The sequence below is a fragment of the Numenius arquata genome, chromosome 6, assembly GCF_964106895.1.
Source record: "Numenius arquata chromosome 6, bNumArq3.hap1.1, whole genome shotgun sequence".
NCBI lineage: Eukaryota > Metazoa > Chordata > Aves > Charadriiformes > Scolopacidae > Numenius > Numenius arquata.
In genome coordinates, this window is record NC_133581.1 from 67,236,382 (window position 1) to 67,260,281 (window position 23,900).

Sequence of the window (23,900 nt, forward strand, 5' to 3'; positions counted from 1 at the left end):
GTTTCCTCCCTACAGCTTCTCCCACCAGCACGTGGTGTCAAACGATAGCAAAGAAAAGTCTGGAAGCGGATGAACAAGAGACAAACTCTCATGCACTACCACCGAACGCCGTCACAGGAGTATGAAGCACCAACCACGACACAGGATTCACTTTTACTCGCAGAGCCGAAGCTAACCATAACACAAAAGGTTAGGAAGCGGGGTTCGCCAGCCACACGGAGCTGCCGGCACGTTGGGGTGCCGGCCTCCTCGCTAACCCACCGGCGGGGCAGCTCAACCCCTGTGCTACCCTACCGCCAGAAATTAAAAAGCACAAGACCAAACACTGAGTAACAGCATAGTCATCTAAGCCTGTCGCTATATATCTGACAACTTAAATAAAAAATAATATTCTGGAAAGAAACCAACAATATCATTCCAAGAAGGTTATACACATCCTTAGCAGTTACTTTGCTCAGCACAGCTCTGGTGCTTTAAATATGGAACAATCAAACAATTTTTGTGAGCAGAAAAGTGACACAAATTTATTCTTTACATATTTTTTTTTTGTTTGTTTTTGTTTTTGTTTTTTTTCTTTCTTTCTAGGCAACTCTACAGACTTCAGATCTTTTGCCTTGCAATGCAGATCATCTTATTCCCCCAAAGGTGGCCAGGTTCTTTAAACATGCACATCCCTGTAGCTTCCAGGCCGTGTATTTTACTTATTTTTGTTTAAATTCTGTGGACTAGCAGGTCGTCCCCGTTCCTAAAAACTCTACATCAGTGTTCAGGGTGGCCTGAGTGCCGGTCAGGCTCCTCGAGGGTTTACAGGATCACGCAGAAGAACTTCTTCTCTCTAAAGGGGTTTTCTGAGGCCGGGACGGGGGTCAATAGAGGGTCCTCCTTGGCGTGGGCTTCGCAGTACGCCATCAGGTCTGCTGCCGCTTTTGACACCTGGAATAGAAGGAGCCCCGCGTTAGGGACAGGCTGCCCTGGGGACATCCCACCCCAAGAGGTTCTGCCGGTGGGGCTGGGCTCGCAGCACCCCTAACTGGGGGTATGTACCATCATACTCTGGCCAAAAACCTGACCGATGAACTCAAGCACATCCCCGGTGGGGCTGGTTTTTCACCTCTGGGCTCTAAGCTCGCCTGTCACACGTGCTCCCGTGAGCATCCTTCACCACCTCTCACCCGTTCGCATCCTTCACCACCTCTCACCCGTTCGCATCCTTCACCACCTCTCACCCGTTCGCATCCTTCACCATCCCTCACCCGTTCGCATCCTTCACCATCCCTCACCCGTTTGCATCCTTCACCCGACTTGATCATAGTGAGGACCAACTTCAGCAGGCACCATCTCTTCCCCCCATCCCTCGGCAGGGCCATCCACAGCTGCTATAGCAACGTTTGCTGCCCGCAGGCACCCACTTGGCTATTTATTTGGGACACGGCGGCAGCTCCTGAGCCGCTGGAGCTCACCCCGGCCCCGAGAGGTGAGGTTTTGCTTGCAAGCACCCCAGACGTGCCTGCAGCCAGCAATCAGCCCCAGAGCGACTCTCTCCCCAGGACTGGCTGTCCTCCAAAGCCACCTCGGTGGAGAAGGCAAACCCCCCGGGAACTCAGGCTTGAAGCCGATGAGCTTCCGCATGCCCAGAAGCAGCAATTCCACCGGGGTGGAGCAGAAGAGCTCAGAGCACAGGAAACACCTCCCAGAAAGGACCAGGTTTTCCAAAGGAAAGAAGCTTCAGGACGGCCTCAGACAGGGTTTCCTCACTAACCTCAAGGCTGAGCACCGAGCATCACCCAAAGGACAGTTTTAACAGCAACTGTGACAAACAGCGTGGCTTTAACCCGTGCCCAAGAAGGTGAGATGCCTTGGGGGGAACCACTCCTTCCCACCACCCAGTAGAGCCCCGGGAGATGCTTCCAGCTGCCTTCCGTGGGACGAGCATCTCCCGCTGCCTCCATCCACGGCCAGCGAGATCATTAGACAAGCATCCTCCACAAACACCTCCCGCCACCGCGTCCTGGTTCCCACGGAGTTTTGGGAGCAGTTTTGGGCAGCAGACCCCAGCAGGCTACCTTTATCCTGTCGATGTTGGCCTCCATCTTCAGCTGCTCCACCAGCTTGCGGGCTTGGGCTATGCTAGCAGTGTTGTTGCTAGCCATGGGCGGGCCAGGCGCGCTCTCCGGATGGGCTGCGGGCACAAAACACACCTGGGTGAACCCTCAGGATTGGCAGAGAGTGGCTCCCTGCCCCGAAATCCCCCAAAACGATGGGGTGTGGAGCTGTTAGAGCCGAGAGGTGTGAATGAGGGCGTGGGGATGGGAGATGCGGACCTGGGCATTTCAGCCAGGGTTTAATCCTGTGTTTTTACAAGGGCAGGGAGCCGCCAGCCTTTGTGGGTGTGCCAGTGGTCACAGGCTGCCAGCAACCCCCTCCTGCACCCTCCCCATCATCCCCAGAGCCGGGGATGCCCTATGAGCCATGCTTAGGGGACACTGGGACCTTCTAGCGCACAGCAGGACCCCAGCTGAGCTGTGCTTTGCCTTTTGCTGTTCTAGAAAAGGCTGTGGTGGCAACAAGGCAAAATAAAATCCGAGAAAGGGCTCTCCCCGAGCAGCCCCATGCTGCCTGGAGCCAGGCACATCATCCAGCCCCGCGCCGGTGCCCAGCCTGCGTCCGGTGTCCCTTGGCCTCCCTTGCTTTGTCCCCGCTGCCAGCTTGAACATTAAGATGCTAAACAGGATGCTGGAGTTTCCTGTTTCTCGAGGTTTCTACCCGGGGCAGGCGGGGGAACGCTCATTAAGTCCACGCCATCTCGATCACGGATGTTTTTCCGTTACCTTAGAGCAGGCACGAGCTCCGGCAGCCACAAACCCAGCGTTTGGCTGAGGCTTTCACAAGCAGCGAGTATTTTATAGCAGAGTCACAGCCGTTCTGTGCTGGTCCCCGCCTGGCTAGGGCTGCCCATGAGCTCAAAAAGGGGTTTTTTGGGGGATGAGCTGCAATAGCAGGGTGCAGCGAGCCCCCCCCCGCCACCCCCCCCGCTAGCCCTTCGGGTGATGGGGCAAGGATGGCACAGCCCTAAAATAAGGGGCTTGTGGTGTTTTAGGGAGGACACCGAAAAAGCTGTGGGCACGTTCAGCTCAAGCCCGTCTCGGGTGTTTGGACAGAAGCTCATCCTGGCACCTACAGAATAAAGCAACCCGCATCTGAGCAAGGTGCCCACGCTCAGAGGTGACTGGGGAGTGAACCATGCCGGGGCCAGCCGGGGTTTGGGGATGAGCCCCCTCCCCAGCCACCCCCCTGCCTGATGGGGAGCGTGAGGAGGAATTATTTTTTACCAGAAGCGGGTCCCTCCGGTGGTTTGTGCCTCTAGGGGAAGATCTGCTCCTCTTGGCCGCTGGCTACCTTTAAATAAAGAGAATATGAAAAAAAATAATAAAAGAGGAGCCAGGTTAGGGTGCTGCGATGCCAGCCAGGGCAACGAGAACATTATTTATGGCACCAGGAAACCCAGAGCCCTCGCAGACACCGAGTCCCGTACCCGCCGGGGAGGCAGAAAAGCTGCGGGTTTCCTTCCGTATCCCCCCACAACCCCTCCCTCCCTCCAAGCACAGCCCCCAGCGACATTATTTGTTTGCATTCAGTGAGGTTTTTCGGCACAGGAAGAGGTTTCGAGTCAGCGGGCAACTATCCGAGGGCTGTTGGCAGCCGGGCTTTTAGCTGTCGCCCAGCTGGTGGCCCCACGGCACATCCGAGCCCGCCATGGGATGAGGGGCGAGAGGGGATGCAATTTAACCGTCTGGTGCACAGAGCATGTGGCCAGGGTGGAAAGAGCATCCACAGGGGGAAGGCTGCCAAAATTCCCCCCCCGTCCTCCTTCACCACAGCCCTGCTCCCACCGAGCATCCCTGACATCCCAAGCTCCCGCCAGGTCTTCCATCGCTCGAGGTTCAGCTCAAGCATTTGAGGGAGTGGAGTGATAGGACAAGGGGTAATGGTTTTAAACTGAAAGAGGGGAGATTGAGATGAGATCTCAGGAAGAAATTCTTTGCTGTGAGGGTGGTGAGAGCCTGGCCCAGGTTGCCCAGAGAAGCTGTGGCTGCCCCATCCCTGGAGGGGTTCAAGGCCAGGTTGAAGGGGGCTTGGAGCAACCTGGTCTGGTGGGAGGTGTCCCTGCCCAGGGCAGGGGGTTGGAACTGGATGATCTTTAAGGTCCCTTCCAACCCAAACCATTCCATGATTCTATGATTTGTGCTGTTTCCACACTGGTTTTGCTCAGCTCTCCCCCAGTTTCTTTACTGGAGAGGCGTTTCAGCAGTGGCAGGGACACCTCCCACCAGACCAGGTTGCTCCAAGCCCCCTCCAGCCTGGCCTTGAACCCCTCCAGGGATGGGGCAGCCACAGCTTCTCTGGGCAATCTTTCCAGACAGCTCATTTCCTAGCAGTGTCACCCCTCTGTGGGCAGGCACTGTGACAGGAGCTTTCAGAGCCGGGGTTGGAGACCAGCTGGACCCAGTGATCCCCCCGACCCCGTTCATGGAATCCGGGTATCCCCAGCAGGGCGGGGAATAAAAAAGCTAAATATCACTGCAATTCCCAGTATTTCCCAATCCCCCCCCTAGTTGTCGTAGGGCTCTTCTCACACCCGATGCTGTCATGCTGAACTTTGCCTGCAAAGAAAGGGATTTAATGGCACTCACAAGGGAACAGAGATGGCATCTTATTTCACCCGCTTGATGGCACGTGTGCCTGGATAATGGGATTCCTGCCTTGGAGCCCCGAGGTTAATGAGTAAGGATGCTATTTTATTTTCATGCTAATGATGTTTAGCATGTAAAGGACACGGATACGGTCTCTTTCGGGGGCTCTGCGCTGTAATTACAACTCAGGATCTCGCCAGGTTGTTTTGATACTTGTCTGCTGTGCAGAGGGGTCACGGGTTGTTTACCGCCTGTGGCGAGAGGTTGAAGTCATTTAAACGGATGCAAAAGCGCTTGCAACCAGTGCCCGGGCTTGGCAATTTTGCTGCTGATTCTTGCTAGCTGGTACCTACGCTCCAAAGAAGCATCTAATTTGTTGTTGTCTCCGTTTAGTTGACATATTTGAATGATTTTTTTTTTTTTTTTTTCCTTCTTTCACCAAGGGCACCAAAATTTGGGAGGTAGTGGGGCAAACGGTAAGGGGTGCCCCTGACGTCGGGGCGCTCATCCAGCATTTACGGCTGTGTCTGCTCTTGGCCTGCTCACTCTGGCTTTACCAAAATCTTCAGCTTTTACCCACGATGTGGAGCAACAAATCCCAGCCCGTGAGCCGCCCACCGTGATGAGGTTCGGCTTTAATTGGCTCTGCGTTAAAAGCCACCATTGCCTGGGGCCAAGGGACGACCAGCCACCCTCCTTCCTTCCCTCCCTCCCTCCCAGCGAGCTCACCACATCCACCTTGCTTTCTGGATGCATTTCTTCCTCCCAGCCCATCTATGGATCCTGCACCCTCCTTAAATATTCAGCACGGAGGCACCGACCCCCATCCCTCCAGCCTTTAGGGACTCGTTTCAATCAGCAGTAAGTTAATTTGCCAATTTTTGCCTGCTGCTCCCCATCCAGCTCCGGCCCGGTGAGCCGCCGGCGCTGCCTCTTGGCACAGCCTGGCACGAGCTGCTTTGCCACCACCTCGACCGAGGAGCCATGCAAAATGCTGTGTACAACCCCAAAAATGCCACCGTGAAAGGAGCATTTCTTGACGCCGGAGCAATCAAGCCCTCCTGCTAAGCTGCCATCCTCCTCCTCCTCCTCCTCCCTCCCAAACCAGGCTCCAATGGGGCTCTGGCATCCTGCAGCTGCCAGCCTGGCTTGCAAGAGTAATTAGCCTTCGTTTGCCAGCTCCTCGTCAGCACAAGCTTCTTTGCACAGAGCTGTGCTGAAAGGCTGCGCTGGGCAGAATGGTTCCCAGCACCGGCTCCATCACCAGCCCCAAACCCACATAAATCTGAGCCCAACCTCCTTTTTTGCTTTTTTTTTTTCCCCCCTTTTTCCTTCGGGTTTTATCACAAGTCGCGTTGGGGTGGAGATCAGATTTCTCCTAAATGTTTTTAAAAAACTGGCATTTTAAGGGTGATCATTTAGTCCCGTTGCCTTAATTAGGCAGCTACCATTAGAGAAGGGGGATCTCGAAGCACGTTCCGCAGGGGGTTGGGTCCATCGAAGGCAGCGCTAACCCCGGCCGGCACACCGGCGTCTTTGCAAAGCGTTTTCTTACACCCTTAAAGGTTCAAACAGGCATCGAGTGAGATTTTACGGGGGTCAGGAGACGCCTCCCGCATCTCCAGGGGTTCTGCAGCCTTTGCCCACACCAACGTTCCTCTTGCCGAAGCGAAAGGAAAAGGGGTGGCTCCGCGGGAAGGGAAACCGAAAGCGCCGCCACCCGCCAGGGCAAAAACTCGCCCTTTCTCCACCTTTCAGACCGAAAGAGCAGCTCCGCAGGGCACCACCCGCCACCCAGGACGGCTCCTTGGTGGGGTGAAAGCAGGAGCCTCCCCGCTTCTCGGTTTCAATTAAAAAATAGAATCATAGAATCATAGAATCGTCCAGGTTGGAAGAGACCCTTGGGATCATCGAGTCCAACCATCTACCCTACTCTACAAAGTTCTCCCCTACACCATATCCCCCAACACCACATCTAAACGGCTCTTAAACACATCCAGGGATGGTGACTCCACCACCTCCCTGGGCAGCCTGTTCCAATGCCCGACCACTCTTTCTGTGAAAAATTCTTTCCTAATGTTCAGTCTAAACCTACCCTGTTGGAGCTTGAAGCCATTCCCCCTCGTTCTGCCATTAATTACCTGTGCCAAGAGACCAGCACCAACCTCTCTACAGTGTCCTTTCAAGTAGTTGTAGAGAGTGATGAGGTCTCCCCTCAGCCTCCTCTTCCTCAAACTAAACAGTCCCAGCTCCTTCAACCGCTCTTCATAGGATTTGTTTTCCAGGCCCTTCACCAGCTTCGTTGTCCTCCTCTGCACTCGCTCCAGCAAAAAAAGAATATATCACGCTTTCCGTCACGGATGCACCGGTATTTTCCACCCAGTCAGCAGCGAAGTGGGTGAACCCCATTGGGGCAGCCAGGATTTGGGGGGGGGGACGGGACGGGACAGAGGGCTCAGGCTTGTTCCTACCAGGCAGGCATCACCCAGGGTGGTTTTTTTTTTTGGGGGGGGGGGGCAAAAAAGGTGCCAGGGTGGGTATTGTAACGGAGGGATTTGTTCCAGCTCTCGCTGGTGCTGGGATTGTGCATCCCAGCGGCTGAGGCCGGCCCAGCTCGCTGCATCCCAGGCACAGGACCAACGCCGTCCCCGCTGAGGCAAGGGATTTCTCCCGCAAAATGCTTTTTTTTTTCCCCTCAAAAAAACAGGCGTAAAGTGTCATCCAGAACAGATAACGGAGCGTACGGCCGTGCCGTCACCCCCCACGCAGCCGGTCACCGGCCGGCTGGAGCGTGGGAATCCCTCGCGCGGGGCGGGCTGGCTTTTGAAGGCAAATCCTGTTGCTTTTGCTAAAAGCCATGGCTAAAAATAGGCGGCTCGGCTGAAAAGGAATTACTAAATATATACAGAAAAACTATAAAAATATGACAGGCAAAAAAAAGAAAATAGCAAAAAAGCCACGTTTCCAGGGGTTGGGAGGTGGCGGCAGTCACATTGATCTCCACAGCAGTCGCAGACCTGGCGGGGAAAGGAGCCTTAATGCACCCAAATTACATGTGTTTCATGATTTCCTTAAGCAAAGGAAACCTTTACGAGCCAGATTTATGCCCGTGGGCTGCCGTCACACCGCTTCGCTGGGGCAAAGGACCTTAATCCTCCGCGGTGGTTACAGCCACAGCTCCCAGTCCCCATCCACAGGCGTTTTACTCCCTTTTCCAACATCCATTTTTTTTTTACGGCCGACATCCAATACTGTGCTTAAATCACAAAAAAAACCCCAAACAGCTCGCAGGTTGGAGACGTGCCGGCAAAGAAATAAATAAATTAAAAGGCGCCCGAGTGGAAAACGAGCCTGTTTCCATGGAAACAGCTTCGTTATCACACCAGCATCCCATCCCTCCCGCCCAACAGGGGCGAGGTGGGATGGGTGCCCATTTTGGCCCCGATGCCGGTGTTTTCCCCGTGTCAGCGGGTTTTGGTGCCTGGTCTCCCACCGCTTCTGCTGCAGTCAGGGAGAGGATACAAAATCTATTGCCCGTCTTCGCCTATTCAGCCATATTTCACCCCAAAAGCAGCGCGGGGTCAGTGCCAGCCCACCGCTGCTCAGCCAGCCCTGGCTACCCCAGCAAATCCCATTCTCAAGGCACAGGGAGCTGCTGCAAAGATTTTTTTTCTCTTCCCTAATTTTGCTGGGGCATGAAATAAAGAGGGGAGCGCTGGAGCTGGCTTTGCAGAGAGCCCGGCTCGGGATGTCCCCTCCGGCCACCCTGTGCTGCTGGAGCCGCCCGCCGCTGCAGCCCACACCTCATTAATATCTGCCAAAGCGAGAATCTCAGCTTTTTTTTTTCGTTCTCACAGGCATCCTAACGGTTCAAAACGAAGGCAAACAGAAACCAACCTCTACTTCCTTTTCTCTCATTTTTTTTTTTTTTTTTTTTTTTAAAATTTGCTTTGGGTTTTTTTATTTTTAAAGAGATTATTCGGGTGAAGGAACAGCCACCAGACAGCACAGCCTGAGACATCTGCTCCTGTCCCTCCTGCCACCGTTCGTAGAGAATGGTGGCTCTCTCCAGCCAGGTACCGACCTGCTCCAGGGTCGGCACAAGGCTCTGGCACCGTGGGAATGCCACCGGAGTCCCCAATCCCTGTGCTGAGGATCAGGGGTTTAACAGCAGCATCGTTTCCCCGGCTGATGAAGCCGGAGATTTCCAGCAAGCCCAAAAGCCATGCGACCCCCAAAGTCGTGTGACCCCCAGACCTACCCCAAGATCATCGGGGATGTACCCCTGAAAAGGAAAAGCCACCATTTGGGGGAAAACCCTGGGAAAAAAGTGTTTAACACTCAAGGGACAAACTCAGCAGTGTGCACGGATCGGGCGGATGCCCCGGGAGCTGGGCCAAATACTGGGGAATAAGGATGCCCAAAGAGGTGGTCCAGTGGCCCAAGCAAGCAAAGCTGCAGCCGAGCATCGCCTTCACTGAATTTCACTGAATTTTTTTTTAGAGTTGGAAGGGACCGTAAAGATCATCTAGTCCAACTCCCCTGCCGAAGCAGGATTGCCCAGAGCGTGTCAGAGCCTTCATCCCACAGCCTGAGTTTTCATCCAGACTAAAAATACCCATCATTTTGCCAACTCGCGTCTGACCCCCGGTTGCCCCCTTGTCGCGCTCTCCGCACCCACACTGGCTCCCGGCGATGCTTCCTGGGGATAAGTGGGGGACAACGCCTGCTGCGGGGGGGGCTACCGGGCTCCCCCCTGTCTGCTTATGCTGTGGCACAGAAAGGAAAAGGCCTTGGCTGTCACGTTTCGGTGTGAGACACCAGAAGGGACAGATAAGGGCACGCATCCTGTCACGCCACCCCCTGCGCCGCCTTTCGGGCTCTCCCGCAGCGAAGGGTTTAAGCACAACATTTGAAATGACAAAAAAACCCCACATTAATGCAATTTTTATGAAACTTGCCTGACAGGAGAACATGCATCTTCAGAAATTCCCTAAAACCACCGGCACTCCCTGGAAAAACAGGGTTTTTCAGAAATGCCCCATTAGCTGCCTCCTGCAAAGAGGTTCCCGCGCTGCTGAGGGCATCCCTGACCTCCTCATTGGACTGGACGATGGAGACATCTCCACGATCTTTGAAGTCCCCTGGATAGACCAAAGTGTCTCCAGCGTGCAGATGGCCCAGTAAATATGGAAAAGGGAAGAAGGAGGGAATTGCGTAGAGAAGCGAATCACAGAATGGTTTGGGTTGGAAAGGACCTTAAAGATCATCCAGTCCCACCACCTGCCCTGGGCAGGGACACCTCCCACCAGACCAGGTTGCTCAAAGCCCCCTCCAACCTGGCCTTGAACCCCTCCAGGGATGGGGCAGCCACAGCTTCTCTGGGCAACCTGGGCCAGGCTCTCACCACCCTCACAGCAAAGAAGTTCTTCCTGAGATCTCATCTCAATCTCCCCTCTTTCAGTTTGAAGCCATTACCCCTCATCCTATCACTCCAAGCCCTTGTAAAAAGTCCCTCTCCATCTAAGTTTCTGCTGTAAAGGAGACTCTAGGTCTAGGAAACATGCATCACCTCCCAGCTGGCCAGAAAAAAGCAGAAACCCTCAAAAAACCTCTTTTTTCCCCACGGAGAGACCTCTAGAAAACCAAAATCACCCTTTAATCAGAAGCATCATCACACCTATGATTTCTCAGTTCCTGCATTTCTTGATTTCTTCCTCAAACCGACTCAAATTGACTCGGAAATAAATTCTTTGCACAAACTTTGCTCAGAAATCCTAGTTCCCTGCTGCTCGTCCCGGGTAAAAGAGAGATGGTTAAAGCTGCCGAGGAAGGAACGCGCCCTTGTACCAGGAAAAGTCGTTCGACATCTGTTCATACAGCGCTGAACTCCTGACCCTTAATTAGGGGAAGCAGCCAAGAGCTATTATTTCATGTTAATTAACCGATCCGTCCTTGGGTTTCAGTTTTTAACATCCTGCTCTTAAGGATTTGCCGGGGCCAAGACAAAGACCTTTAGGGGAAGGTGCGAAATGAGGTTTGGAAGCGGAGGGAGGGAGGAGGGAGCGCTGCCAGCCGGAGGCGTTTCACCCGGCGTCACGTTTGCCGAAGGATTTGGGGATTTGGCTGCGTCAACACACGGGACCAAACCCGCAACGTCACCCAGGGTTCGAGGCCACGGGGACTTACCGCCCGCCTGCCCGTCAGCATGGGGGGTACAGCCACCCCGGAGGAAAGGGGGCAAGCCAGGGAGTTGCCCTGATTTAGTTAAAAAGTCACGGTTTTTAGGGGGTGAGCTCCCCGTGACACCAGGAAATGGGAAGGAACGCGGGAATTTTGCCGCGGTGCCAGGCTCAGCCTGCTGCAAAGCGTTTTCCAGCCCCCAGCTAAAACAAAAGCCAACCTGCCCCCCCCCCCCCTTTTTTATTTTTTTTTTTTGCTTAGAAGGCAAGAGCCTCCCCCTGCCTTTTTTGCCCAAATAACTTCTGCAGCCCGTGAAGGCCTCAGCCGCAGGAATCGTTGCGACGAGAAACCATTCTCCCATGATTTCACCCTTTATTAGAATTTTATTTTAAGTAACACTCACACGAAGCCTCATAACCCTTTCCGGCCGCTGGGGATCGCCCAACAAGTTACATCAGCAAAGAAACAACCCCGTTAACCATCCCATTACTTGAAGCCCCCCCCCTAGGAATTACCTTAGACTGCTTTAATTAGGTATCCACTGTACAAAAGAATTAATTAATTAGTGATAAGCACCTGAACCACATTACTCATAAGGCTCTATTTCAAGCTTCAAATACAGCAAACAGGTCACAGGCAGTGCTGCTGCCTGGTATTTCTCTTCCCATCCCTGACATCAAAGCAGCGAGGCTGGGAGCTTTTTTTTTTTTCTCCTTCCCCTCTTTATCTCATTTTTCAGGTTTTTCACAACATCCAGAGCCGGTGCCTTTAGAGCTGCTACTCAACTAGTGGATGCACCACGTGGAGATGGGCGAGCTTTGATTACTTTCCGAGATTTGGCGTGCTTTGGGCGCGGGGTTATGGGGTAAAACCTGGATCTCGAGGTTACGGTTGGCCTGCAAAGGTTTCGCTATAAAGCTGTCACGCTACGGCATCGCTAAGATCCCCATGAAATGAGTAAATCGTTTGCCCGTGGGCCCGGTCCCAAGCTGCAGGTGGAGGAGCACCACTAACCGTGGGCGGTTTTAGCAGGTTTCTGGGAAGAAAAAAAAAAAAAAAAAAAGAAAGAAAGAAAAAAAAAAGGAGGGATAAAAAGGAGGAAGAGAGGGGGGAAGAGAGGGGGGAAGAGAAAAGGAGAGGAGAGAAAAGGAGAGAAAAGGAGAGAAAAGAGAAAGGAGAGAAAAGAGAGAAAAGGAGAGAAAAGAGAGAAAAGAGAAAAAAGAGAAAAAAGAGAAAAAAGAGAGAAAAGAGAGAAAAAAGAGAGAAAAGAGAGAGAAAAGGAGAGAAAAGGAGAGAAAAGAGAGAGAAAAGAGAGAGAAAAGAGAGAGAAAAGGAGAGAAAAAAGGAGAGAAAAGAGAGAGAAAAGAGAAAAAAGGAGAGAAAAAAGGAGAGAAAAAAGGAGAGAAAAAAGGAGAGAAAAAAATTTTCCCCACGTTATTCTGTATTTTCACAATCAAGAACTTTGAAAAGTAATTTATTGGGGCTTGCTTTGGCCCTGACATTTCATGGCCTGCAATTTCCCTGCTGGCAAACTTGAGGCTATCAGGGGGGGTTTCTCCCCGCTGACAGCTTAGGGCAGGGATGCGGGGAAGGATGCGGGCAGGGGGATGCAGAGCCCTGGCAGCGCTGCAAACCGGGTTAGCTGGGGCTGGCTGGGGAGAAGTAGGTTGCTCCTCCGTCCTCGGCCGCTGAGCTGACCCATATTATCTCAATTAAATTTAACTTCTGTGGCCCGCTGCTGCCTCTTTCTTTCTTTTCTTTTTTTTTTTTTTCCCCTGTAACCTAATGCATTTTGGTGTAAAGTAGGACCCAGTTATGGAAACTGGGAGTACACCTGGCTCCTTCCCCACGCGATGAGGAGAGGAGGGCACGGCCACCGTGGCAGAATTGGGACAGGGATGTTGGAGGGGGACGGTGACAGCACGGTGGCCGTGGGCTCGGCAGCTTCCCCCGCCACCCCCCCCCCCCGCCTCAGCCCTCACCCACCTGCGTTTCTCCTGACCACGATGCTCCTGCAAAACAGCAAAATTTGCTTTTCTCTCCCGAGCTGCGCCCCCAGAGCCTTTCCCACGCTATTCCCCAGGCTCGCCCAGCCCGTCTCCATCCTCACCCCCCTCTCCGGCGCTCTCGCCGCTTGCTTACTAACCCCCGCGTACAACACCTTGGTTTTCCCACGGAGCCCCAAATCCCTGAACCAGCCCCTTTTCCCTTTAAACCGCAGGCAAAGCATCCCTGCCACGCTTCCCGCTGAGTCAACGGCCCTGCTTTTACCACCCCACGTTATTCCGGCTGCATCGTGCAATGACACACGCTCAGCAAACACTCACATTACGCAGACGGGAGGCGAAAGTCGGTGGGTTTTGGTTTGTTTTCTTTTTTTTTTTTTTTTTTTTTTTTTTTACATTTGCGATATCAAGCATTGCAAAAAATAAAGGAAAAAATAAAATGTCAAGCCAAACAAACTGTGGGAAACCCGGATTAAGCGGCCAAAGACGGCGTCGCCCCTGCCGGCTCGCCCCCCCATCCATACCTCCTGCGAGAAGGGTCCATCCTGGCCCCACGTGCTTCATTTATCCCCCCCGCTCCGTGCCCGCTCCCGGAGCTTTAATCCTTCTGCCCAACCAGCCGGAGCTGCTGCATTTGGGCCCCGCTGCTCCGTGAGCTGCTTTCCCAAGGGCAAGCGCCTTTCCCTGCCTACCTGGCTGCCGGGAAACCTCAGCGTGGGGCTGTGCCGTTGAGTTCTAGCTTTTTCCCAGCGTGAGTTATGAAAATCAATGGAGGCAGGTGCTTTTTGAAGGGGGGGGCGGGTTTCGGTTCCAGGTAGGATGGAGGAGCAGCATCGATTCAAAGCCCAGCCTAACTTTTGCATCAATTAATGGAAACACTCACACAGGGCTTAGATTTAAGCTTAAAAAAAAAAATTAAAAAAAAAAAAAATCAGTGCCTCCCTCATTTTCTCCTTATGCCTTTCCATAAGCCTGGATTCCTGCATTAAAATCATTTGTTTATTCCCTGCTGGCACGGTGTGGAGGGAGGAGGCAGGGTCCCCCCCCACCGGCGTTAGCTGGGGAGCGAGGGAAGCACCGGACGTGAATACCAACCCCCCCGAGCGAGGATGTGAGGCTGAGCAGCAATTATATTAAATCAGCTGATAAATAATGCAACGTATTTTGATGGTGCCGGCCCTGCAAGCACCGCACAAACACCACCGCGTCGCCACGGTGTTAAAAATACAAGGGATGAAGCGCAATCAGGTCGGCGTGACTTGAATAATTGAACCTAGAGCCCTTCTGAAACGCTGTCCTCGGGGCACGCCGGAGGTCTGGCCCCACGGCAGAGCCACCTGAACCACTGCCCCTTTGTGAGGTCCTACACAAGACCTTACACAAGACCACAGAATCCACCAGACCTGGTCAACGTTCAAGGCTTTCCCATCCAAGGTGAGAGACCTCTGCTTGGGCACCTTCCAGAGTGAGCAGAGCTGCTCCAGCAGCAGACACAGTCCTGAAGACTAATCAGAAGAGGTCCAAAAAGGTTTACAGGTTGTGGATGGCTGACAACCCCTGCTAAGAACCCCAAACCACTGCAGACCCATTGAGCGGGTAGGAAGTCCCCGAGAAGGCACATAGAGTCGTGAAGACCTGGCCACATGGAGAAGACCTGGCCACATTTCTGCATGACACTTTGGGGACACCTGGACACACATGGATTCATACAACATCTGAGGGGATAGCCTTGATCTATCCATGGCATTGACCAGGAGGAGGTGGGACCAGAGACCTCCAGAGGCCCCCTCCACCTAAATAAGTTATTGACCATGCTGGTTTGTTACCAAAGTCTATCTTTGCTCACTGGAGCAAAGGAGCCCTTGGAGCCAACGCAACCATAGTACAAACGAGACAAAGCAATACAAAGCTGATGGAGCATCCTCCAGAGCAAGTAAGGAAGACAAAACCCAACAGTGAGGACAAAACCCAACCTCCTTGTACCTGGGAAACCATGGGAGAGGAAGCCTCCACCACACAAATGTGATGGTCAGATGTTTTCTGCACACCCACTGAGACACTGGGAAGGAGGACATGTCCCCCAAAGGATCTGCTGTCCTGCAGCAGTTCAGGGCTCACGAGAGCCTTGCTATGGAGTGGAGGAGAAGCAACAGCCCGAGATACCTCCCATGAGCAGCTGTGGTCAGGGGAGCAAACAGCACAGCTCCGCTCAAGAGAAACTTGATGGAGATCACAAGAGGTCTGGTTTTGTCAGATAAGAAGAAAGAGCAAGAAATGTCATGAGGTTTACAACCAAACAGCTAAAGATTGAGTCCGTTCACCTCCAGGGTGACTGATGAGCTACATGCAGCTCCCAGTATGTTCAGGCCATACTTCAGGGCTCCCCAAGGCTGCAGAGAAGAAACTCCCACCAATAAACCACCTCCAGACAGGTACCAGCACTAGGGCTGCCCGTGCCCCCATAATGCCTTAGAAAAATGGGCACTGAGAATTTCTCCTGGAGCTTTGGTCCTCAGGAGACTCAGACCGAGGTCTTGGTGTCCCTCCATCTGAGATGACCCTTTCAAGAGGTGAAAGGCAGCAAGGATCTGGCAGGAGCAATGATGAGATGGTGCCCCTGGAGCTCCATTTAACCTTCCCCCAAAGCCACAAACCTCAACAGGCTGGATGTGGCCCATGCATAAAGAGACACTAACATCACATTGACCTGAGAACATGCCTGTAGACGCTGGGGACACACTAATCCCCATCAGAATGGTGTCTGCAGGTGTGAAACCAGAAGAAGCAGATAAGGTGGTCTCCTCAAGCCATGCCCCATACATCTCCTGCCCCACAGTGTCCCCTGCATCCTTGGTCCCCTCTCTGCAGGCCACACAGTCTCAGCCCCATGATCAGATGATGGTTGCTTATTTACTGTCCTGCACCCCTGACACTTGTGTGTTCCTCCCAAGGTCTGGTTGAGGAGAAACACATCAAAATGGAGAATAAACACTTGCAAGGTGATTTCTGCCTTGAAATGGCTCATGTGTCCACCTTCCTCCTGCTGATGGCAGCAGGGAGAGCAAGCTAGAGCCCTGGTCCCCCACCCCAGCTTGGCTGGCAATCACTTGTCCCACTCTTCTCAGTGGGTGATGGATAACCCACCATGGAGGGTTTGAGGAAATCCAGCCCAGCCCCACATGCCACAGCTCTTCGGTTGGGGTTCAGCCCTGTCAAGGAAGGAGAGGGACAAGCCCAGAGGCCAAAGCTCATCTTAGGGGTGCTCCTCACCCCAGCTCTAATCCAAACCAGGCATCAATGCTGCAGACATAACGAAGCCCTAACGATGACACTACACGCGAAGACATGCTGGCACCGTCCTGGCATCCCCCGGTGACAGCAGGATCGTGAAGACACATTTCTGGCACCCGTGAAGTGTTTGAGATCCATTCCCCGACTCCAAACCAAACCCAAAGGCACTGGGACCAGAAAGGAATTCAATCAATACCGAGTATCTCACGCATCCGCTGGCAACTGCTGCTTTCTTACCCAAAATGGCCCAAAAAGCACAACTCCTCCAAAGCCACAATTAGCGCAACACGCTCAATCTGCAGGAATTCACGGCTACGGGGGGTTTTTAAGACGACGGAAGCCTGAAGCATCCCTTCAGCATCCCCCTGAAGGAGATCACACCTCAGGCTGGTGACTCTCGGATGCCCGGCAGCCCTCCCCGTGCCATCCCGAGGGGATGCTGCAACAGGTTAAAGGCGCTTGCACTTCATCCAGCTTCAGCTCCCGGTCTCTCCTCTGGGACCTGGCTCAGATGGGAGCAGGCGAGAGAGAAAACACTTCTCCGCATCCCTTCAGGCGCTGGCGGGTGCACGGGGACACCCTGCCCGTCCCCAAGTCCCCAGGCTGGGGATAAACCCTCCCAGAGCTGTAAATGTGCTGGTCCTGACCACGACCGCTGCTTTTCCTCGGCCGTAAGGACTCAACGCCACGTTTGCTTATTGGCAAATAAGCCAATAAAAAAAAATAATATTAAAAAAAATAATTGGCAAAGCCAAGTGTCGGCGTTAGCACGAATCCTGCCCTTGCACAAGACAGAGCTGGAGTGATGCTGGTGTTCGTGGAGGAAGGGGCTTTCTCAGCATCATCTGACTCCATGCATCTCCCATAATTAGGTCTGTGTCTCTGCGCAGAGGCGCCGGTGGTGGCACGGGGCGCCGATGTCCCCGCGGTCCCCGCTGCAGCTGGTGGCTCTGCCCGCAGGGACAGGGACAGGCAGCTCAGGGAGCAGCTCAGGCCACAGCAGGCAACAGCCAGGCTCAGGGCTGGGGTCCAGCAGCCCCGGGAGGATGCTGTGGGCAGCTGGAGGAGGAGGGATGCAGAGCAGCACGACACGGGGTAAAACCAGCAACGCAGCGGGGTTTGCAGTGGGAATATTCCCTGCTGTGCCAGGGATTTTCCCCCTTTGGTGGGATCTCACGGGAAGGAACACTGATGCTCGGGATCGTAGAGGCACAGAATGGTTTGGGTGGGAATGGACCTTTAAAGCCCATCTAGTCCACCCCCCCTGCCATGACCAGGGACATCTTCAACTAGATCAGGTTGCTCAGAGCCCCATCCGGCCGGGTCTGGAATGTTTCCAGGGATGAGGCATCTCCCACCTCTCCGGGCAACCTGGGCCAGGGTCTCACCACCCTCACAGGCAACAATTTCTTCCTGAGATCTCGTCTCAGTCTCCCCTCTTTCAGTGTCAAACCCTTCCCCCTCATCCTATGGCTCCCCTCCCTGATCAAGAGTCCCTCCCCATCTCTCCTGGAGCCCCTTTAGGGACTGGAAGGGGCTCCAAGGTCTCCCCGGAGCCTTCTCTTCTCCAGGCTGAACCCCCCCAACTCTCTCAGCCTGTCCTCACAGCAGAGGGGCTCCAGCCCTCCCAGCATCTCCGTGGCCTCCTCTGGCCCGGCTCCAGCAGGTCCATGTCTCTCCTGTGCTGAGGGATCCCTGATGAGCTCCAACGTTCTAGGAAGGCTTCTCCTTCCCACCCAAGCTGCTCCCTCTTTCAAACCCAGCTGCCCACCCAAGAGAGCCACTCATAGGGAGCATCACAGGAGGGATGGAGCCAACTTTCCTTCCCAAAGCCCTTGGGAGAGCAAGCGAGGGAGGGACGATAAACCTGTTAAACCAAGACACCAACTCAGCTAAAGGAGCTTATCTGCAGCACCTCCACCCCGCGCCAACTCCTGGGGTGCTGGGTACAGCACTTTGGGGTTCACAGCAGCACCCCTGAGAATAACCAACCTGCATCTCAGCTGGCTTTTGGATGCTGAACAAAAGCATCACCCACCACCGGGGACCTCCCCATGATGCCCCCAGCCACAATCCAGCAACGCCTGGACCCTCCGTCAGATAAACTAATTAGTCCAAGTGACAACGATGACAACAGTCAACAGGGGAAGAAAATTCCTGTGTGAAAAGCAAGGGAAGGACGAGGTAAGGTGAAAACTAATTGCGTTTGGTAGGATGAGCAGGTCCTGGCGCAGCTGCTGCCCAGGAATGGTGGAGGGTTTCCCAGCTGCATGCAAATAGCAAGGTAGCAATTTTTTAAGGTTTGGTTCGATGCCATTTCGGGGATTTATTTATTTAATTTTTGTTGCCACTGAGCACGTGAAAAAGTGGGTTTGATGTTTGAAGCCCACCATGCCTACACGAAATGCAGGAGATGCAAGTATTTAAGACTTCAGCCTCGGCAGGGCTGCGTCCTCGCCTATTCCAGGGGCTGGATTTATCCACGTTCCCACTGCCTCCCAGCCCTCAAAGCGCTGCCCATTCACTCGCACGGCTCCGATCGAAGACATCATTCATTAACCGCTGGCCCGACCCAAAGCCCACATTCAACGGACACCATCCCAAGCGACTTCGGATGGGGTTTTTGGAGCAAGGCACCTGCTTCTCCGTGGTGCCAAACCCGTGTCCTGCCAGCAGCAGGAGCCCATCCTTCTCCCCAGCTCAGACCTGCCTCCCAACGGGGCTGGTGCCAAACGGCTCGTGCCAAGCGTGTGCGGAAAGCCGGGAGAGACAGCCTGCCTTCCCCCGCCGCCGTCACGTGCTCCCCCACCAGCAGCAGAAGCAGAATCCCCCCCCTCTTTTCACTTCTCCCCATGAGTTTGGGGGGGGGGGATGAGGGGGGTAAAGGGGCAAAGCTGCTCCTGCCCTTCCAAGGGACCGGTTTGGGGGGTGTTTGCACCCAAAATGCGTGAGGAAGGGCTGAAGCCCCCACGGGAAGCGGGCAGGCAACACAACTCTGCAAGGACAAGCACAAAAATCCCCCTGCTGATGGACCACGCTGCACCCCACATCCTGCCCCACAGCCGGGGGTAGCGTCTCCCTCTGCCTTTCATCCCATCCCTCCCCACTGCGACCCCACGAAGCGGCTGAGCAAGAAACCAGAGGGGGAGAAACAGCCAGAAAAGAGTCCGAAAAGCAAGGAGAATCAAAAACCCACCCTCATCCCTTTGCTTGTTCCTCCTGCTTCCGCGCTGGCTATGAACGCACACAGCCGTATCCCGCTCCCGCATCCCGCTCCCGGCATGGGAAGGAAACGCTTGGAGAAGTCACGCTGAGAACAGATGCAACTCATGCCAAAAATGGTGCTTTTCCCGCAGTGGAATAAGGCTTTTCCCCTTATTCCCAACCCGAAACGGGGCGATGGGCCGGTGGGAGGGAGCAGGCGGTGCAGCCCCGTGGTCCCCGATGGCAGCACACGTGTCACGAGCGTGCCGGCCTCGAGCATCCCGGCACCGACACGTGGGATGGGGAGACACGGCTGCCTCCAGGCAGCACTTTTCGGGGGCATGGGGGTCTGCGGGGCTCCGGCGCCGACTCGCCAGCCCTAATTACTATGGTAACAGCCTGCGCCGGCGCCTGGCTGTCCTCCTTCGGTGACTCACCAGGTTTCAAAAGGAGAAGTGTTGCCTCCGATGCCACCGTTCGGAGGCCAAAGCGCTGGAAACCCAGCGGACACATCCACGTCTGCGGGGCCACTGGGTGGGAAGGCATTGCCCCCCAACCCTTGCAAAGTTTGGCTTCTTATTGTGTTTTCCACTCATGGCAACCCCGGCACGGGGTGGCAAAGCAGCAGGCTGGCTTAGGGATCAGAAATAATAATAATAATTGAGTTTCATCACGGTCTCGCAGCCGTATACCCTTGGGAATCCCACCGGGCACCCCAATGCGAGTGGCTGCTCCTGGTCTCGATAACCCCCATGCTGCAAGTGGGTTAAAATTTCCCCAGTGGAAAACAATAATCACAGTGCCACGAGGTAGGACCAGTCCCTGCTGCACACTGGTTATCATCCCCCCCCCCCGGGGCCAGCTGGGCCACGGTACGGCCACCCATCCAAGCCTGTCTGCAAAATGTGCCCCACAGGGGCCACGACTGCAAGGAGCCCAGAGAAAATGCAATGAGCATCCTTAATGACTGTATATGGCATCTCCCATGGAATTTGGGAGAAAGGATGGGCATGTGCAGGTACCGTGCTGGAGACGGGGTGACCTGTGGGTCCCCCCAAGCTGGGGATACCCCATTTCAGAGATGAGGCTGACTCTGGTCATCATCCAGGCAATGCTGAGACCGCCAAACTCGTGTCACAGGTGAGCAGCCAGCAGCACACGGTGCCAGCAGCCCCTGCTTCCTCTTGCAAGCAAACTCAAGGCTGAAAAAAAGCCAGGAAAAAAGCCCCAAAAATGCTGCCAAGGGAGCGGCACGGCCGATGCTCGACCACATGGAGCCAACACAGGAGCTGGGGTGGGATGAGGCTGTGCCACGTGCTGCCATACCCCACGGCACGGGGTGGGAAAAGCCCCGTTATAACCCCGGGAGCGCCTCGAAACATCCTCCTGGAGAAAGGCTTCACCCCGGGGCTTTCCTGGCAATAATTAATTGAGTCATATTTCAATCCAGCCAGCGGCCATATGGTAGAAAAGAGGATTAAAATCGCATGCTCCAGCTGCATTGAGGGAAATCCAGTTATAAGGAAAAAATCCTCCGTGCCTGGCCCCAGCCTGCTGGCAGGCTACGTGCCACTGCCACCCGCCCGGCCCCTTTCCCTCCTGCAACTGGGGAGTGTGGGCTCGCTGGTGGGGTGATGGTTATTTGGTAATTTGGGGGCCCAGGGGGAAAGAAATAAAACACCCCAGACCCGCAGCGATGCCCTTTTCTGCAGGGAGCAGGTACGGCAGCAGCAGATAATACATGCCCCAGGACATTACCCTTTGGGGTATCACGCTTAAAGTCCATCAGTAACTCGTTAGTAATGGGCAGGGGATCGCCGTGCCTCCCGATTTTCCTTAAATATAAATCCCTTTTCCACCGAGGAGGCAAGAAGGCAAAAGTTTTTTTTTTGCTGGGTTCCCCTCCCGCTGGGGCAAGCGAGCCCTGGAGAGGGTTTTCCCGAGCACATCTTCCCGGCTGAGCGGTGATTTTCCCAGGGTTACTCTACCCGAAGCGCTCATCCCACAAACCACCGCTGGGAAAAATAAGGATTGCAATGGAAATGATGGGGAAAGGGCCGCCGCCGTGAGGATGGTGGGGTGGGGCGTGGGGTGCCCCTCCACCTGCACAGCCATCACCCCCAAATCCCTCCTTCCCAAGCCAGGCTGGGGGCTGATCCATCCCAGCTGAGGTTCCTGCGGGGATTTGGGGGTGGGAAAGTCTCACCCTTCCTTCCCAGGGAGAAAAAAAAAAAAATTAAAAAAAAAAAAAAGAGAGAAAGAAAGAACACTACGTCTCATTCATCCACGGAAAAAGCCTTTCCTGTGATGGCAAATCAGTTGATTAACTGAGGATCAAACCCTCTAAATCAAACCTTTGTTGGGGAGACTGAACTCTTTGTGCCAGAGGTACCTTTCCCCCGGCTCCCGGCCCCGGCAGCCCCCCCCCCCCCGGCGGGATGGGGACCCTGGCGCCCCCCCTAATCCCTCCCGCAGGTGCCATCTCCACCCGAGACCCCCGTGGGGTGGGGGGTGATGCGGGGATTGGCACCGGGCGGCGGGGGGGGATATTTTCTACTGATTTTGGAGCGGATCGGGGCCCCACGGGCGGCCACTGGCAGCGGGTGGCCGGGACTGGGGACCGCCCTGCCCAGCCCCAGTGTAGCCAGTGCTTCCAGTCTCCATCCTCCCAGTGCTCCCAGTGCCCCCAGACCCGGCTCCCCCCCCCCTCTCAGTGTGCCCGGCGGTACCTGGAGGCGGGCGGTGCTGCCCCGAGTCCCCCGCGGGGCGGGCGGTGGCGGAGGCGACGGGACGGATGGAGGGATGGATGGAGGGATGGAGGGATGGATGGATGGAAGGAGGGATGAAGGGAGGGATGGAGGGAGGGATGCGGGCTGGAGGCAGGAGGAGGGTGGTCAGCAGCAGCCCCGAGCGGCGAGTCCCCACCCAGCTTTGTCTGCGCTCATCCCTCTGCCTACAGGAAGCAGCTCGGCCCCGACTTCCTCCTCCTCCTCCTCCTCCTCCTGCTTTCCCTTCTCGCCTCGCCTCTCCTCTCCGGTCCCCCGGGTTTTGCAGATCGCTGTTCTCCAGACGCCGCAGCCTCCTGCCCCTCACCCTGCCTCAGGCCCTCCCCCTGTCTCTGCCCGTGTCCCTGCCCCAGCCTCTGTCCCCCGCCCCTGCCCCTTTCTGCCCCCGTCCCTTGCCCCCCTCGCCTCGCCCTCCCCCGACCTTGCACCCCACTCATGCCACACAGCAACCCCACAACCCTCACACCCACCCACTGTACCCCTGTCCTGCACCCCACACACCCCCTGCACCCATCCCACATCCTGCACCCCACACTCCCCTGCACCCATCACACCCCCTGCACCCCACACCCCCTGCAACCATCCCACATCCTGCACCCCACACTCCCCTGCACCCATCACACCCCCTGCACCCCACACCCCCTGCAACCATCCCACATCCTGCACCCCACATCCCCCCTGCACGCATCTCATACCCCTGCACCCCACACCCCCTGCACCCCATCACACACCCATCCCTGCACCCACAACCCCCATGCACCCAGCCCTGCCCTCTCCTGCGCCCCCACCACCTCACAGCTCCAAACACCCCACGCCTGGATCCCCTCTTCTCCCCCCTGAGCCCCCCCAAGCCCCCTAACACACCTCTGCCCCATCCAACACAGCCCCCCCCCCCCCCCCCAGCCTCCTCCCTAACCCCCTTGACCCCAGCTCAAAAGTTCCCATCTGAGACCCCCCCCGGGGCACAGCTTGGGGGAACAGCCAGCACTAAGTATTTTGTATTTTCTTTTTAATCAATGTGAGCCCATATGCCCAGTTTTTAGGATTTCAGAGGCACAAGAGAGCTGGCGAGTGCTATATACTTTTATATTTATATTTATATTTATATTTATATTTATATTTATATTTAAGTAGCGCATGGAAACATCCGCAGCCAGCCCAGCTGTGTCCTCATGGCTATACCTTCAGGGCTGCTCTCTAGAGGTCCCAACAGCCCCATGTTACATTGAAACTTGTTATACGTTTATATATAAATATATATATATATACATATTTAAAATCCGGGCTGGGTGCAGAATGGCTTGAGAGCAGCCCTGAGGAGAAGGTCTTGGGGGTGTTGGTGGATGAGAAGTTCAACATGAGCCAGCAACGTGCACTGGCAGCCCAGAAACCACCCACATCCTGGGCTGCACCCCCAGCAGCGTGGCCAGCAGGGAGAGGGGGAGGATTCTGCCCCTCTGCTCCGCTCTGGGGAGACCCCCACCCCTGCAGTGCTGCCTCCAGCTCTGGGGCCACCAACAGCAGAAGGACATGGACCTGTTGGAGCGGGGCCAGAGGAGGCCACGGAGATGCTGGGAGGGCTGGAGCCCCTCTGCTGTGAGGACAGGCTGAGAGAGTTGGGGGGGTTCAGCCTGGAGAAGAGAAGGCTCCGGGGAGACCTTGGAGCCCCTTCCAGTCCCTAAAGGGGCTCCAGGAGAGATGGGGAGGGACTCTGGATCAGGGAGGGGAGCCATAGGACG

At 55.0% G+C, this 23,900-nt stretch overlaps 1 protein-coding gene across 1 annotated transcript; it reads right to left on the reverse strand.

Annotated features, from left to right (window-relative positions):
* Positions 1–501: 501 nt before the first annotated feature.
* Positions 502–22,372, reverse strand: GNG2 (G protein subunit gamma 2). The gene is made up of 4 exons (XM_074148919.1): positions 22,105–22,372; positions 3,330–3,396; positions 2,064–2,179; positions 502–933 (listed from the first exon to the last, which is right to left on the reverse strand). The coding sequence occupies exons 3-4, from the start codon at positions 2,148–2,150 to the stop codon at positions 805–807; spliced, it is 216 nt and encodes a 71-aa protein (XP_074005020.1). The 5' UTR covers positions 2,151–2,179; positions 3,330–3,396; positions 22,105–22,372; the 3' UTR covers positions 502–804.
* Between the last annotated feature and the right edge of the window lie 1,528 nt (positions 22,373–23,900).